This window comes from Acomys russatus, chromosome 22 (assembly GCF_903995435.1).
Source record: "Acomys russatus chromosome 22, mAcoRus1.1, whole genome shotgun sequence".
NCBI lineage: Eukaryota > Metazoa > Chordata > Mammalia > Rodentia > Muridae > Acomys > Acomys russatus.
The window spans coordinates 24,988,553-25,003,836 of NC_067158.1; the positions used below are offsets into that span (position 1 = coordinate 24,988,553).

Here is a 15,284-nt window from a genome sequence, read left to right on the forward strand (position 1 = left end):
ACCATGCAGTTTGAACAAAATACACATGCATGGTAGGCCTTCTTGAGGGACGTAGGCCTCAGGTGTGCTCAGCACGCAGGTCAGGTGGCGGGTAGTAGTGTGCATGCTTGCCTCAGTAATCACTGTCTCACACAAACTCACCCCAAACAAGTGTAGAACCCAATTCCTTTTGCTTCTGTCGTTTAGCATCCCGAGCTTTTGCTTTTTGTTGCTTGTCTTTTCGTGAATGTTCAGAAGAGAAGCACTTACATATATTTTCATGGCTGGTGGTGAGGGTCATGGGACAGACCATCTCAAGTGTGTCTGCTGTGACTTAGGCGGTAGAGTCCATCCAGGCTGAGGATGAGAGCGCCAAGCTCTGCAAACGTAGGATCGAGCACCTCAAGGAGCACAGCAGTGACCAGCCAGCCGCGGCCAGCATGTGGAAGCGGAAGCGCATGGACCGCATGATGGTGGAGCATCTGCTGCGCTGCGGCTACTACAACACGGCCGTGAAGCTGGCTCGCCAGAGTGGCATTGAGGTGAGCTGTCTGAGCTCTTGGTCCCCTGCCTGGGCGTGAGCACCATTGCATTTCCTTCTGTCCTCACCTGTTGTGCCTCAGCAGCTGCTGATGATCACAGGATACAAGTAACTTGCTTTTAGCCAACTTGAGCTTATATTTGCACTTGAACTTGTTAGCCTTGTGCCTAAGGAGGTCAGAAGCTTGTTGTTCTTGACAGGAGCTCCCTGGAGTCACCAACATGGCCATATAGCCCGGGAAGGGTATTGCTGCCTTCCTGCCCCTGACCAGTAACCACTGGTTATGGCCACTGCCGCTAGACACTGAATATCCACTCTGTGCTTGGCCACCAGGAGTGTATCACTGAACCCATAGGTTACCCCTTTTTTTTTTCTTGTAAGCCATTTTTTTTTTTTTTTTAATTTTTTTTTAAGTTTATCATGGGGGAGCACGCATGGCTTATAGTGTCACATATGTGGAAGTCAGAGGACAACTTCTGGGAATTAGTTGTCTCCTTCTACCATGTGAGTCGTGGAGCATGAGCTCAGGTTGTCAGGCTTGGTACCCAACTGAGCTATCTCACACCATCCCAGCCATTGGGTTTCAGTGCATTGGTATCAGTTCCCTTCCCTCCGCTGGCCATGGCCTGCATGTGTAGTGCCCTGTGCTTGGCATGTGGTGCTAACGAGGACCCTGGCTGATGACAGGAAGAGCTGTAGACCCTGGCCAGAGCGTACGGTGCGAGAAGCTCACCTAGGAAGATAGTTTTGTGCTGGTGTTCTCCTTGTTAGTTGAGAAACTGTTTTAATAAATGTGCTTTTGTTGAAGTACATCTCACAAAGGAAAGAAATTTTGCTTTTGAAATTATGTTTTCAGGCTGGTGAGATGGTTCAGCAGGTAAAGACACTTGTTGCCAAAAGTTTCCTGATTTTTGGTCCCGGTGAATACCTGGTGGGAAGAGAAAACGGACTCCTGCAAATTGTCCTCTGACCTCCATGTATTTACTTACTAATATTTAAATCAGTGTGATTTTTAAAAATCTGAAGGCATTTTCATTTTTTTCGGTAGCTGCCCTGCTTTTCTCATAATGGCATATATCTCATTGTCCTAGCTACTCATTCTTGCTAATCGTGCTCAGCCCTTGGATGTGGAAGGGCCCTAACCTGTGTGAACCTTCTAGAGCTCAGCAGATGATCTGTCTTTGGCCCTTTTCAACAGGCACTGGGGAGAGTGTTGTATCACGCATGCGCGCGCGCACAAACACACACACACACACACACACACACACACACACACACACACACACACACACACACACACACTTCCAAATGTGCTCAAAACAGACAAAGCAGAACTTTAGGATGTAGGTGTGGGGCGTTGGCCCTGTGCTGAGAGCTTGGGAGGGGTTTGCCCTCTGCTGGGGATTTGGTGGGGATGTTATTTACTTTGTTGTTGCTGCAGCAAAATGCCTGACAAAAAGCAGCTTAACGAAGGAAGGTCTCATTTGTTGTGAGTGCCAGAGAGGCATGGCTGCAGAAGCAGGGCACAGCTGCTTATGTGTATACACGGTCAGGAAATAGGAGATGACCACTGGTGCTTGGTTCTCCCCTACTCCCCCACACCCCCACACCCCCGGCCCTTGGAATGGTGCAACCCACATTTTAAAATGAGTTGTCCCACCTCAGTTTACCCAATCTAGGTAATCCCTTACAGCTGTACTCAGAGATTAATTTCCATGGTGATTCTAAATCTCCCGTGCAGGGAGCCAGTCCAAGTGTGTGTAGTGCATCTGACACATGTCAGCTTCCCAGTCCTTGGGGAATTTTTGTTCCCTGGAATCTTACTCCCTGGTACTTGTCTATGCGCAGTGCTCTAGACAGGTTGGAGTGGAGACAGGGGTGCACTAGGGCCAAGCCTAAACTCTAGCTGGGAGGCTGGGGTAAAGAGGGTAGAAACCAGTTGCCCCTGCTTATAGGCCACAGGCATGTTGTGACCTGAGCTGCCCCTTCCTCTAAGGACCTTGTGAATATCGAGATGTTCCTGACAGCCAAAGAAGTGGAGGAGTCCTTGGAGAGGCGCGAGACAGCCACCTGCCTTGCCTGGTGTCATGACAACAAGTCTCGGCTCCGGAAGATGAAGGTGGGTGAGCTTCCTGGGCTGGGCTCCTGGTGGGAGGAGGGGCCAAGGTGGGGTGGAACCTGTGCCACCTACTCAGGACCACCATGCCCTCACCTGCTGGCTGACTTTTGGGTTGGTTTTGGTTTATGAGGTGGAGTTTTGGGGCTTGGGGTGGGTGGGGTTCAGGGCGTTTGGGTGATAGTGCTTCACATTCAGGTAAAAATTCTGAGGAGTAGCCTCTTGTGGAGCCCCATTGCTCGTGCAGCATTCACGCCCCCAGCACTTAGAGTTGAGGCAGCCTGTGGGTCCCCACCCCGTCAGCACTTTTTACAGAGCTTCTTAAAAGTAACACAGACCACAGATCTTAAAGCTGCTCTCTGCTTTTTTGCAGAGACATACTAGCTTCATTAGCAGTCCCGCCTCCACCAGAGAGGCTATGGTTTTTGTCAAAACAGTGTTGCTTTAACCCGGCTGGTTGAGCTTGTTAGGGTACATGTAGTCACTGACCATGAATGTCGCTCTGCCACTCAGGGCTACCAAGTGAGGACAAGATGAAGATGGGGCAAATGAGTAGAGCACAGTACTCACTCTCCTTAAAGAAAGGAGCTTGCTGTAGAACTCCTAAAAGGAAAGCCGGAACTGGTGTGTAATAGTCTGGCCTACTCAGTTCAGCCCGCCCGCCCTTCCTCCCTCCCTGAGAAGGAACACTGGGTATTTTTTCTCTTCTATTAGGAGATCTCCCAAGCTTTGACCTCTCCAGACAGCGTGTCTGCAGGCTTCCTGAACTTACTGGGGTATTCATGTGGGCTGGGGGTAGGCACTCTGGGTAGGCAGAGCTCAAGAAGTTAAGGTGCTGGATGAATGCTGAGAGGGTGAGCATAGCTTTGGTGTCTAAAAAGTGAGAGAGAAAGGAAGGTTGTCCAAAAACCCTCCATGATGGTGCCTGGCGACAGACTGGCCCATTACAGCTGCCTGTATGTTCACAATGTGCACTGCACAAATGCTCTCCTCTCCCATCAGGGAAGTGGGGCCGCACTACACCAACACCTCACAGACCAGACACTGATTGAATGGGAAGAAAAGCGTCTCAGACCCAGTTCACTAAATTGGGAATACCATATAGCAGGCCACCAAGTTAAGGCCTGTAGTTTAGCTTAGGACCCTAGACTCAGCAGGACACTGAAAGAGCAGCCTGGAGGCCTTGTGTCTAGAGGTCACACACAGTGGGAAACGTGGAGGCTCAGCTGCTGCAGAGTGGACTTGGTGCCAGTCATCCCACTACATCATGTGGTAGGTTTAGGTCTTAGAGTTGGGTCTGCAGAGTTTATTTGTATGACAAAAGGCACTTCTGTATATGGGTGAGGTATTTGGGGTTTTTTGGGGGGGGGGTGTTGGTTTTTTTGTTTTGTTTTGTTGGTTGTTGTTGGTGGTGGTGGTTTGTTTTTTCGAGACAGGGTCTCTGTATTAGCCCTGGCTGTCTTGGACTTGCTTTGTAGACCAGGCTGGCCTGGAGCTCACAGCGATCCATCTCTCTCTGCCTCCCGAATGCTGGGATTAAAGGAAAGGTGACTGTTAGAGCTAGTATTGCTCTTAAATAATAATAAAGTCTAGTTTAAGGTTTGTGTTTTAAAAAGCAAAAAAATAGTGCTTTTCCTTCAGTACTTCTTATGCAGTGGCTTTGTCCTGCTTATAAACATTCCACTGGTGCCCAGCAACTATAGTAGGAACAGTGTTACTCAGAAACTTACAGGATTCTTAAGTTGCAGACTCACCTTCAGTTCTCACTTGTCTGGTTTGAAGCAGAGCATCACAAAACACCTCTCCACTCATCAGTGGGCTCAGACTGCTCCTGGGGAGCCTTGGGGTACCCTGTCTTTTCTTGATCATATTAAGCTTGCCACCCACCACTCAGGACAGTTCCTGCTTTGGCTTGGAATGTACTGTCCTTCCAGCCTACTTTGCCCTCAGCCTGGATGTAGAGGGCACAATGCAGGGATCAAGAGTGGACATTTTCCTCCATCTTCCTGTTTCCACACAGAGCTTTGCAGGTTACGCTGTATTGGTGGACTAGGCTCAAAGTGATGGCTCACGTAGCTGTGTGTACTGTGTTCTGCTGGGTTACGTTGAGATGGGCTGTGGGAGTTGGGTACACAGGCAGCTAGGTAGGAAAAGATGCAGCGCTGAGGAGTTGAGTTTAAGCCTTACGTGTTTGTAAATGATTTACTCTCTCTGTTAAGTCTGGTTTTGCTGTTGTAAGAGGGATGCACTGGCATCAGTGACGTGATAAGTAGGCTCCGACTAGTTTTTCATGTTCTCATTCCTGTTTCTAGCAGAAAGCATTTTATGTGTGCTAAAGATTTCGAGGAGCTTTTAGGGAACATTGCCTAGGCTAACCTCAAGTTTACTGAGGCCTTGCTTCAGTGTCCTAGGTACCGGATTTATAGACGGTTTTGTATATGCTCCACTGCCTTGTGTCTCGGGGTCTTTAGATTATCATTTGCACAGAAAGGGGCTTTCTGTGTGAGGTGGTAGCGGCTACTCTTCTGCTGCCTAGCTTCTGGTCCAGCACTGTCTGTCTGCATTTGATTGAGGCTCTGGTTTCAGAGTTGGCTCTGGCCTTCTATGTAGATTCCAACTACCAGCACACCCTGCACTCAGATCTCCCTCACAACTGCAAACCTCAGAGCTTCTGCCATTCATGGGACCCACTCATTTTCTCATCTGATCCCCACCAGCCTAGACCTTAGAATCTTGACAGGAACATTAGCTTTCTTACACTTACTGCTCTAGGTACCTGGTTCCTTCCTTCCCAGGGCCTTTATACTATCTCTGTTTCGGACTGGAACATTCCTCATCTTCTTTTCAGCCCTCCTCCTTCTCCTCCTCCACTTCCTCCTTCTTCTTCTTCTTTCTTTTTTAACGTAATATTTTTATTGGTTATTTGGGAATTTTACATCCTGAATCCCCATCACACTCACTTGCCGGTTCTCCTAAGCCCACCTCCCCACCTCTGTGACCCCTCCCCCCAACAAAAAGAAGTCCATTTTATGTTGCTCATATATTCGCTGGAACATGGCTAGGCTAGTCCCTTAAAAAAACTGAGTCCTTCCCCACCTACACCCCTGCAAGAAGCCATCAGCTGTGGAGAGCTAGACTTCATCATCCTTATCACAGTTTTTACGAGTTCTCTTTGATGTCAGCGTTCCACCTCTGTTGTGTTCTAAGTGTTCTCTGTCTTTGAGGTAACCCCTTCTAGCCTACCTCATACCCACTTGGGGTACTCTCTCCTTCCGTTGGGCATCAGAGTCTTGAATAAACAGCTTGTGGAAATTTTTCCAGAGCAGTCACCAGCTCAGGCAGTTACAGGACAGACAAGAAATGTGCTGAGTTGAAGCCTGGTATGGGTGCTAGGGAGGAGTCTTTTTTTTTTTTTTTTTTTTTTTTTTTGAGACAAGGCCTTTTTACACAGCCCTGGCTGCCCTAGAACTACTCACTATGTATACAGACTGGCCTTGGACTCACAAGATCTGCCTGACTCTGTCTCCTGAGTGCTGTGATTAAAGGTGTGTGCCACTATGCTTGGCTAGAGGAAACATGTTTATAGCATTGTGGTCTATAGGACCTTGGACTCTCTGCCCTCTGGGAGTTGCCAGGGTTTCCTCATACAGTCACTTACCTTACCCCATGCACTCTAGGAGCAGACAGTCCCTGGTCAAATTTGTGGGTCCTGTGGATCCTGATGCCCAGGTGCCTAGACCATGGCACTGCTGACAGGTGGCACCTTCTAACTCTTGTCTGTCTTTGTCCTCAGAGCTGCTTGGAGTTCAGCCTCAGGATTCAGGAGTTCATTGAACTTGTCCGGCAGAACAAACGCCTGGATGCTGTGAGGTAGGTTGTGCCATATACGAGGTTTCTCTATGTTAAGGTAGGACACTTGGCTGCCATTGCCCTTTGCCTCCTTGTGGTTGGAGTGCTGGAGAGGAAAACACACATGACAGGGTGCATGGGGTGCTTCCGGTCTGATGGCCTCAATCCTACATGCCCACTGTCTCTCTGCGCTCCCAGGCCAGAGATGGAGGTCCCCTGCTCATTGGACAGTTTGATATGGCAGTCCAGACCCTCATAGCTGTCAGGTGAGCTAGGCTGGCATTCCAGCCACCCAAGTAAGCCTGTGATTAGGGCTCTGGGCGCCATCTTTGCCACTTGGGAAATAGTCATCAGCTTTAAGTAACAGGTATGCTCCACGGGAAACTGAACTGATCAGTTCAAAGTTTCTTGGTCTAACGTTTTTTTCATGACATCTGAGATCATGCTTACTTGAGGAAGAATACTTGAGGGCTTTCTGCAGGCTTAGCTGGGCTTCTAAGGTCTGTTTTTGCCCTAAGGATCCAAGGAACTGACTGGCCATGTGGCCTCTTCCTGACAGGGGGCCTCTAGCCGTCAAGCATAAGAGTAGAAAGGCCAGCTATCATACCCGCTCACCCTTGTTTTCTGGAATGTCCCAGGGTACCATGCATTAGCTTCCACTCCTTCACCTGACCGCTTGCCTACAGTCAGCTGTATGACGTCTGCCTGCTATGGTCTGGTCTGCAGGCCAAAGCTGGAGCAGTGGCTTCTGTAGGGGGTTCTCCACTTCCAGCTTGGCCAGGGCTCCTGCCGTTAGTCCTGGAGTGTGAGTGGTAAAGAGCATTGTGGCCAGGGTCATGTGGTAGACCAGTGAAAACATGACCTGCTGCTCTCTGCACATGTGCTGAGCTGGTGGCATCGCCCAGCACAGGCACTGAAGGAATGTATCTTCCAGATGGTGTCTGTCTGCGATGGCTGAGACTCAGCAGTGACATGTCCCACCAGAGGAGCCTAGGAGGGGAGCAGAGCAGACCCGGCCCAGACATAGCTTTTAGTGACCCCAGTACTGCTCTTTCCTAGGAACATGGGAGGGGAGGGGAGGACATGCTAGAGCTGTGTGTGGGCCTCACTGGCTGCCATCACTTCACCGAGCCTCATGCATTTGTGAATGGAAGAGCATGAGCTGCCTGTGCAAGCGTATGTCCTCCCTTGACCACCCTTCTCTCTAGGCTTTGCACATGGCACACAAGGGCTCCAGCACTGAGTTGATTTCTACTCTCTCATTTCTTTTTTTAAGAGACTTGGTTATACCTGGAGTGGTGGTATATGCCTCTAATCCCAGCACTTAGACGGCAGAGGCAAGTGGATCATTGTGAATTTGGGGACAGCCTGGGCTACATAGCAAGTTCCAGTCCTCCAAAAAAAGGGGTGGGAGTCACATTGTTGTGCCCAGTCTTCAAACTCCTGAGCTGCCCTTTCCTCAGTCTCCTGAACAACAAGGAGTTTTGGAAGGGGCACTGTGCGTGATGCCTGAGACCTGACCATGGCTCTACAGTCTTAGAGGGAATCACCACTCTCCTCAGAGCTATGGGGGCTGCCTGGCTAGTTGGTTCAGGCATATCAGTCTCTGGGTGTCTCACACTTTGGATTTCAAAGAAAAGTTTGACATCACTGTATGTCAGTTGTCAGTTTTACCACTGTGGTGCTTACCTGAGGCACACAACTTCATAGGCAAACAGGCTCATTTTGGTTTGTGTGTTCTGTCCATGGCCTCTTGGTCCCATTGCATGGCACCTATGATGAGAAAGAACATGAAGGCAGAAGCACATGTGAAGCACAGCTGCTCAGTTCACAGTGGGCAGGAAACAGAGGGGAAGAGGCCAGGGTACCACCATCCCTTCAAGAGCACACCCAAGTGGCCTAACTTAACTGCAGTAGGCTCTGCCTACTAAACTTTCTGCTACCTTGAATCATGCCATAGGTGGGCAACCAGGCCTTCAACCTATAGCCCCTGAGAGACAGTGAAGAGCCAAACAGTATGTTTTCTTTTGTTTTTATTTTATACTGTCTGTGATGATCCTTAAAACAAGATCAGTTCTTTTACCCTTGAACTATGATATCAGAGTCCAAGGCCTGGTACGAGTCTCTGCTTGCTCTTTCTGTTGGGTGGGAAGCTGTGTAAACCAGCTGGTGTGTCCTAAGCCAGAATTTACCTGGTAGCTTGTCTTTACTACTTGTGGGTTCTTTCCCCCCCCCCCCTGGTTTCACCCCCTAACACTAGGAGGATGGAGGGGATCTCTGATTCTAATTTCTTTCTTCCTATTTCTTCTTTGAGCACAACTACTAACAAACTGCAGCCAACCTCCCCTGAACAACCAACAACTACCCACCCACCTATTGGTGCTCTATCTTTTATAGACCGTCTGAAAAATTCCCAGAATTCCAGATGTCACAGAATCACAGAAACTATCTGCCCCTGACAAAACCACACCTCTGCTAGAGCATGAGGCAAATCATAGCTCCTCAAAGCAGCTCTATGTCGCCACACCTGGTGTTAAAACGAAAGCATATTCTTATAATAGTTCTGGGTTTTGTTTTGTTTTCCCCGAGACAGGGTTTCTCTGTGTTGCTTTGGCTGTCCTGGACTCTCTTTGTAGACCAGGCTGGCCTCGAACTCACAGTGATCTGCCTGCTTATACCGCCTGAGTGCTGGGATTAAAGACGTGTGCCACCACACCCAGCCTAGTTCTATATTTTTCAAGAAATCAAAATTCCAGAATTCTCACTGCCACCTCCCACTTCCTCTGGCTTTGTGCCCATCTTGCTATTCCCTGGGGAATATCTTCTACCACCAGCCTTATTCTCTATCAAAGCATACATACCCATTACTTACCTCACAGCAGCCTCAGGCTTCTAGGACCTTTTAGCTCTTTTTTCCTGACTTAGCCAGCACAGAGCTGAACTACACTGAGAGTTGGTTCTGTGAGCTCTGCTGCGTCCCTGGGAGCTGGTTAAGTGGACTGGTTTAGAGCATGATAGTGGATGAGGCCTGTGGGAAGCTGTGAAGCCTAAGGAACTCATGGCTAGTGGCCAGCAGAGAGTTCCGTGTTCCTCCTTCCAGCTGCCCAGCCCTTCTCGGTAAGGAACTGCTTGGGAACTGGCCGGGAGCTAGCTGTATGTATTGCGTGAAAGACTTAGAGAGAGAGAGAGAGAGAGAGAGAGAGAGAGAGAGAGAGAGAGAGAGAGAGAGAGAGAGAGAGAGAGAGAGAGCGCACGCATGGTGGGTCAGACAAGCCCTGGAGTCCATCTGTGGGCCTGAGTTGCACCCAACAGCTTTCTGTTGAAAATGCAGGACTAAAAGTCCCTGATGAGCCTGAAGGGTAAGCACCCAGGGCAGTTGGAGTTTCTCAAGGGCTTGGGCAGTAGTTCTTCTAGCCCTGGCTGAACCCATTTGCTGGTATCTTGACCCCTCAGGCCCCACCCAGTGTATCTTCTGGGATGGAATTCCTTTGTGCCAGATTCTGAAGGTGTTAGTCCTTAAAATTGGAGATTCGGGCCTGGCAACCTAAATTTAACCTTTGGGGCCCACATGGTAAGAAGAGAGATCTAAGTCATCTTCTGATCTCTGAATTGTTTAAGTAATCAGTTACTGAAAAGTTGGGCATACAGATTTAAATGTGCCAAAATGTCATTTTTCAGACATGCAAGAAAGCACTTCAGTCAGGCTGAGGGGAGCCAGCTGGATGAGGTCCGCCAGGTCATGGGTATGCTGGCCTTCCCGCCAGACACACACATCTCCCCATACAAGGTAATGTTCATGTTGCTATTTACCTAGGTGCCTGCTGGTCCTTGGAGTCAGGGGTCTTGTGGGGTGGAGTTAGAGGGTGCTGCCAGCTCCTGAGGGCCCTTGTGCTGACACTTCCTCAACCCTCCCAGCTTGTTCTACTCAGCTGTGCTTAGCTGCTGGATTCCCATCTAGCTGATGAGAAGATTGAGGCAAAGGTCAGGAGACTTCAACCTGGAAGGCTCTGGGTCTCCACACCCTGCCCTCCCTCCCTGGCATTCTCTTGTCATGTCAGCAGTTGGTCCCCTTCACCACTTTCCCTGGCCTCCTTGCTTTTTTTATAAGGCCAGAGTTTGCGCTCTAAAGGGCACTGTATGGTCATGGTGGTGATCTTGCCCTTCTTTGGCTGTTCCTGGTCTCTTTCCTTGGTTTAGGCTTATTGCTTTCAGCTCCCTGTTCTCTGGCCTGTGGTGGGAGAGATTCTGGGAAAGGATGTGGTCATGCTCCACTGCTCAGACAACTTTGTACAAACCTCAGGCCCACTTTGCAGTATCTGTTCCTGGCCCTGAATGAGCAGCCAAAAGCTTTTAGCCCTTGCCCAGTATAGCCTCACCAAGCCAAAACCTCAGAGGCATTAGGTACAGGCTTTGCTCATAGAGTTATATACTTTGTTCCCTGAGCCCTGAGACTGGTCTCTGAAAAGCTTTTGTGTCTGCCCTGTGGCCCCATCCACAGTGCCAGCATGCCTGAGTAGAGCCAGTTAGTACCTTTTTAAAGCTCCTGGATTTACTGGGCCCTAGTAAACCCATACAACTTTGAAGTGTGGGACATCTTGTATTGAAATGCCATCAAGCCAGAGAGTGTCAGGAATGTCTAAATTTATATTTTAAACTAATGTCTTAAATTCCTCTTCACTGCGTTTGAGAAGGTTTGGTTTGGGCCTGAGGCATTGAGTTAGAAGATGAATCATCTCTCAGTTGCAAGGTCTCATTAGTACAGAGAGAAATGGGACAAACCAGTTAGTTAGCACAGGGAGAAGCCTACTCATGGGGTCAAGGTCAGCAGGGTAACAGGCATATCTGTCAAGTCCTGTCAGTGATGGATATTTGATGACCTGAAAGAGAAAGACCAGGATTGCACAGAAACCCTTTTAGGGGCAAACATGCAATTTAGGGTCCAAAGAGCTAAAAAGGAGAACTGAAAGAATGGCTTTTGTAAATAAGGAGGAAAGAACCCGGGCACTGGTGAGGAAGGCAGAGAGGAAGCTTCCTTCAGAGGAAAGAGGCCTGGCCTCAGAGGAAGGACCCTGAAGACTGGTGCTGCCCCTTCTATGTGAGCCTCCCAGACTGGGCAGTCCTCCTAAGACTGCTTCTGTAGAAGTCATACTGAAGAGTGTGTTTATACAGAGGTGGGGCGAAGTGTGTTGCTGCCCTAATGATGCTGAGGTTCCGCCTCTTTTGCTCTTGTACCTGTGCATTCCTTACCTCTAAGTCACAACATAACCAGGATAGCTCTGAGCTGAGGTCATCTGTTACTGGCTGTCGCATTCTTCTCTGGAGTGTCCTCCCTTTCAGCTTTAATTCTCTGCAATTGTTTCATTGTTGCAAGAACATAGGATACACAGCAGGGAGTGTTCTGGAACATTAAGGCAGCACGTGTCTTGTAATGGCTGCTGGGACATCTCTACTGGCTGGGCCTTGCGGTAACTACCAGGGGAGGGTCCCAGCTCCTCTGCACTGTCTTTCAGGACCTCCTGGACCCAGCCCGGTGGCGAATGCTGATCCAACAGTTCCGATATGACAACTACCGACTGCACCAGCTGGGAAACAGCTCCGTCTTTACCCTTACCCTGCAGGCTGGGCTTTCGGCAATAAAGACACCGTATCCTCCTTGCTCTACGTTGCCCTCCAAGTGAAGGCTGAGAGGGCCTGGGACCAGCAGCTTGGGCGTTCCTTGGTCTGTGTGGCTTTCCCATTTCAAACGTTGTCATGCATCTGATAATACTACCTTCTGAAGAGTCCTTGAGACTTGAGCCCTAACTGTCTAGCCAGTTTGACTTCTCAGCTTGACTCATAATGGTCATGGCTCTAGCAAGAAGGCAGCCTCCCTTCTCAGGAAAGACAAGAAAGGCTGATCCTTTCTTGTTTATATTTGGCATCCTGAAGATAACTGACCCATCCCCCTTGGATGGCTGACCTGTTCCTTCCTGTGATGGACACCCTCTTCCCCCATGGTAGATTTTCATCTTTGGTGTGGCTGATCTTGTTCCTTCTGTGGTTGCTCTTCCCTCCCATGTTTGACTCTCATCCCTTGTGTAGTTCCTATAGTGAGAAGTCAGGCTGACCTCATCTCTTGTGGGTCTGACACACCCCCCCCCTTCCCGTGGATGTCTCTCCCGTGTGTATCCATTATATCCACTGTGTGGCTAAACCCTACCTCTCTGGCTGAACCTGTCCCGTCTGTGCCTGGCCTTGATTGCTGTGTGTAGCCAGCCCCATTCTGTGTGGGACTGGCTGCCCTACAAGGTAGTGACTGTTCTGGGATCACAACTGGCACCTGTTGTGCTGTCCTCTAAGCTGGGACTCAAGGCCCACCCTCGTCACCATCTCTAGTGGACATGGCAGAGTAAGCATGTGCTGGCCCCCTGTCTTCTGACAGTCCGCCAGAACACCCCTGTCTCACACTTTTGCCTGTTCTACCTAGACATTTGAGTTGAAGGTGCCTGCAGGGGTGCTGTTGTCCCACTGGGTGGCAATGCTGGTCTAGAGTCAGGCCGCTGTGGCCATTGTTACTGAACAGCTGTAGCATTCTTTTAACCTTGCATGTTAGCCCTGTTTGTTTTCTGCGTGTCATCGTTGTGGCCATAAGGATGCCCTGTGTCTAGACTATAATGGTCACAGCGTGCCTGCCTTGTTGCTGATCCTGTTGGCACAGCCTTTCCTTAATCCTGTGTACAGACAGTGCTACAAGGAGGATGGCAGCTCCAAGAGCCCTGACTGCCCTGTGTGCAGCCGCTCTCTGAACAAACTGGCGCAGCCCCTGCCCATGGCTCACTGTGCCAACTCCCGCCTGGTCTGCAAGATCTCTGGTGACGTGATGAATGAGAACAACCCACCCATGATGCTGCCTAATGGCTACGTCTACGGCTACAATGTGAGGGCCCAGACGCTCAGGGCTGTGGGCTGGGCAGGGCAGCTGCAGGAGGGTAAAGGGGTACCAGGCGGGGTAGTGCCACATTTGGACAACCTCAGGCTTCTTTGCTAGGTGTGCCTTCAGGGAGTGACTTCATAAGCTTAAATGCCTTGGGACTGAAGAGATGGCTCCATAGTTAAGAGCATTTGTTGCTCTTGCAGAGCACCTGGGTTTGGTTTCAAACGTCTACATTGTGGCTCACAACCATCTGTAACTTGAGTTCCATGGGATCTAACATCATCTTCTGACTCTCACATGTATCAGGCACACATACGTACATACATACAGGTGAAATGCACATACACATAAATCTAAAAAATGTAAAAAATAATATTGGATAGTGTATTCTATGATAGCATGTTTTGTGGAATGAACCTTAATTCAGATCTTTGCTTTGTGGGATTTTCTCGTTTAATGCATAACTCTGGTCTTGTTTTTCAGTCTCTGCTTTCTATTCGTCAAGATGATAAAGTTGTTTGCCCAAGAACCAAAGAAGTCTTCCACTTCTCCCAAGCTGAGAAAGTATACATCATGTAGGCCCTGCGTTGCCGTGAGCATGCCCTCGGCCAGAGGCTGTGTGCTGGGTGGGAGCCGTACCCTCCTGCCCTGACCCCTGCCCCAGACCCCAGCCTGCCTCGGCATTTGTTTCTTGCGACCAAAGATCAGTGAGCAACAACACTCTTAGAAAAGAGGAAGTGAGATTTAACAAGTCTGTGCTTGAGAACAGCGTTTGATTGGTAGGGTTTTGTAACATAAGTCGACTGATGCCTCTGCAAGTTCTTGCACCTCTCAAAGGAAACTTTCTCTACAGTGTGACCTGAACACCAAGGAAATCCAGAGCATCTCAGAAGTAGGAATTGGTTCATCGGTTATGTCCCTGTGTTTCTCCGTTTCCTTCCTTTTGCTAGTGATGGGACTCAGGGGAGCTTGAGGAGCAGGCTGGTCCTTTGCCAACTCCTGTTGGCCACAGCCTGGGCAAGGTGCTGGCCACACCAGGTTGGCTGCAGTGACTTGTGACGTGGTGCCGAGGCCTTTCCTGACTTCACTGTCTAGCTGCTGCCAAAGCACCATGCACCGCCGCGCCTGGGCTGCTGCTTGAGGAGGCTCTGCCCATGTGGCCAGGGTGTCTGGGGCTGTGTCTGTGCACAGGTTCCGTATCTCACCTTCCAGCACCGCCTTATCTCCTGCTTTGAGAATGTATTCACGGGAAAGCCACTGGACTGAGTTTGTGCAGAGGCCTTGCCAGGTGGTTCCGTAGTCTAGAGTGTAAATGCTTTTCATTACAGAAACTGATAGTTCAGCTAAAATAAGTACTGACGGGTTTTCAAAGCAAATGAACCATTGTAATTCACACAAGACCATATTGTAGAGGTTTGTATTTAGCGCTTATTTTTGCATGTTGATGTTGATTAGCTAATGAACTGTAAATGTAAAGCGTGTTAATAAAATAGCTTTCTATTTCTCATTTTTGTGTGAGGTGTTTTCTAAGACCTCATCAGGTCTCTTCTGTTCACCCTGCCAACCAGTAGGCCATGCAGCACCTACATGGGACCTGGGTTTGTCCTGTCACTACAGTGAAGGGGACTCAGCCCACCTGTTTTGGCCCGGTATACACAGCATAGCCTGCTCACCTCCAAGGCGCTCTTCTGAAGGAAGAGGACATAAGTATATAGAATCCTAAGGTGGCACTTGGCTCCTGCTGGCTAGCCAGTGCCCACTTGGAGCTGGAACATTGCAGGTTTGTTGGAGGACCAAATGGATGTTGATAGCTGCTCTTGGGATCTGAGGAGCCACTCTCAGGAGCCAGGACTCAAGCTGTAGACACTGGCAAGCAGATGTTCACT

At 49.4% G+C, this 15,284-nt stretch overlaps 1 protein-coding gene across 1 annotated transcript in view; it reads left to right on the forward strand.

Moving 5' to 3' along the window:
- Positions 1–14,903, forward strand: part of Maea (macrophage erythroblast attacher, E3 ubiquitin ligase) — a 38,456-nt gene extending 23,553 nt beyond the window's left edge. Inside the window, exons 3-9 of the mRNA XM_051165246.1 lie at positions 318–521; positions 2,517–2,639; positions 6,430–6,506; positions 10,164–10,272; positions 11,996–12,129; positions 13,206–13,401; positions 13,882–14,903. Of these exons, the coding sequence (XP_051021203.1) occupies positions 318–521; positions 2,517–2,639; positions 6,430–6,506; positions 10,164–10,272; positions 11,996–12,129; positions 13,206–13,401; positions 13,882–13,977 (939 nt within the window). The 3' untranslated portion in view covers positions 13,978–14,903. The remainder of the gene's footprint in view (positions 1–317; positions 522–2,516; positions 2,640–6,429; positions 6,507–10,163; positions 10,273–11,995; positions 12,130–13,205; positions 13,402–13,881) is intronic.
- The last annotated feature ends 381 nt before the right edge of the window (positions 14,904–15,284 follow it).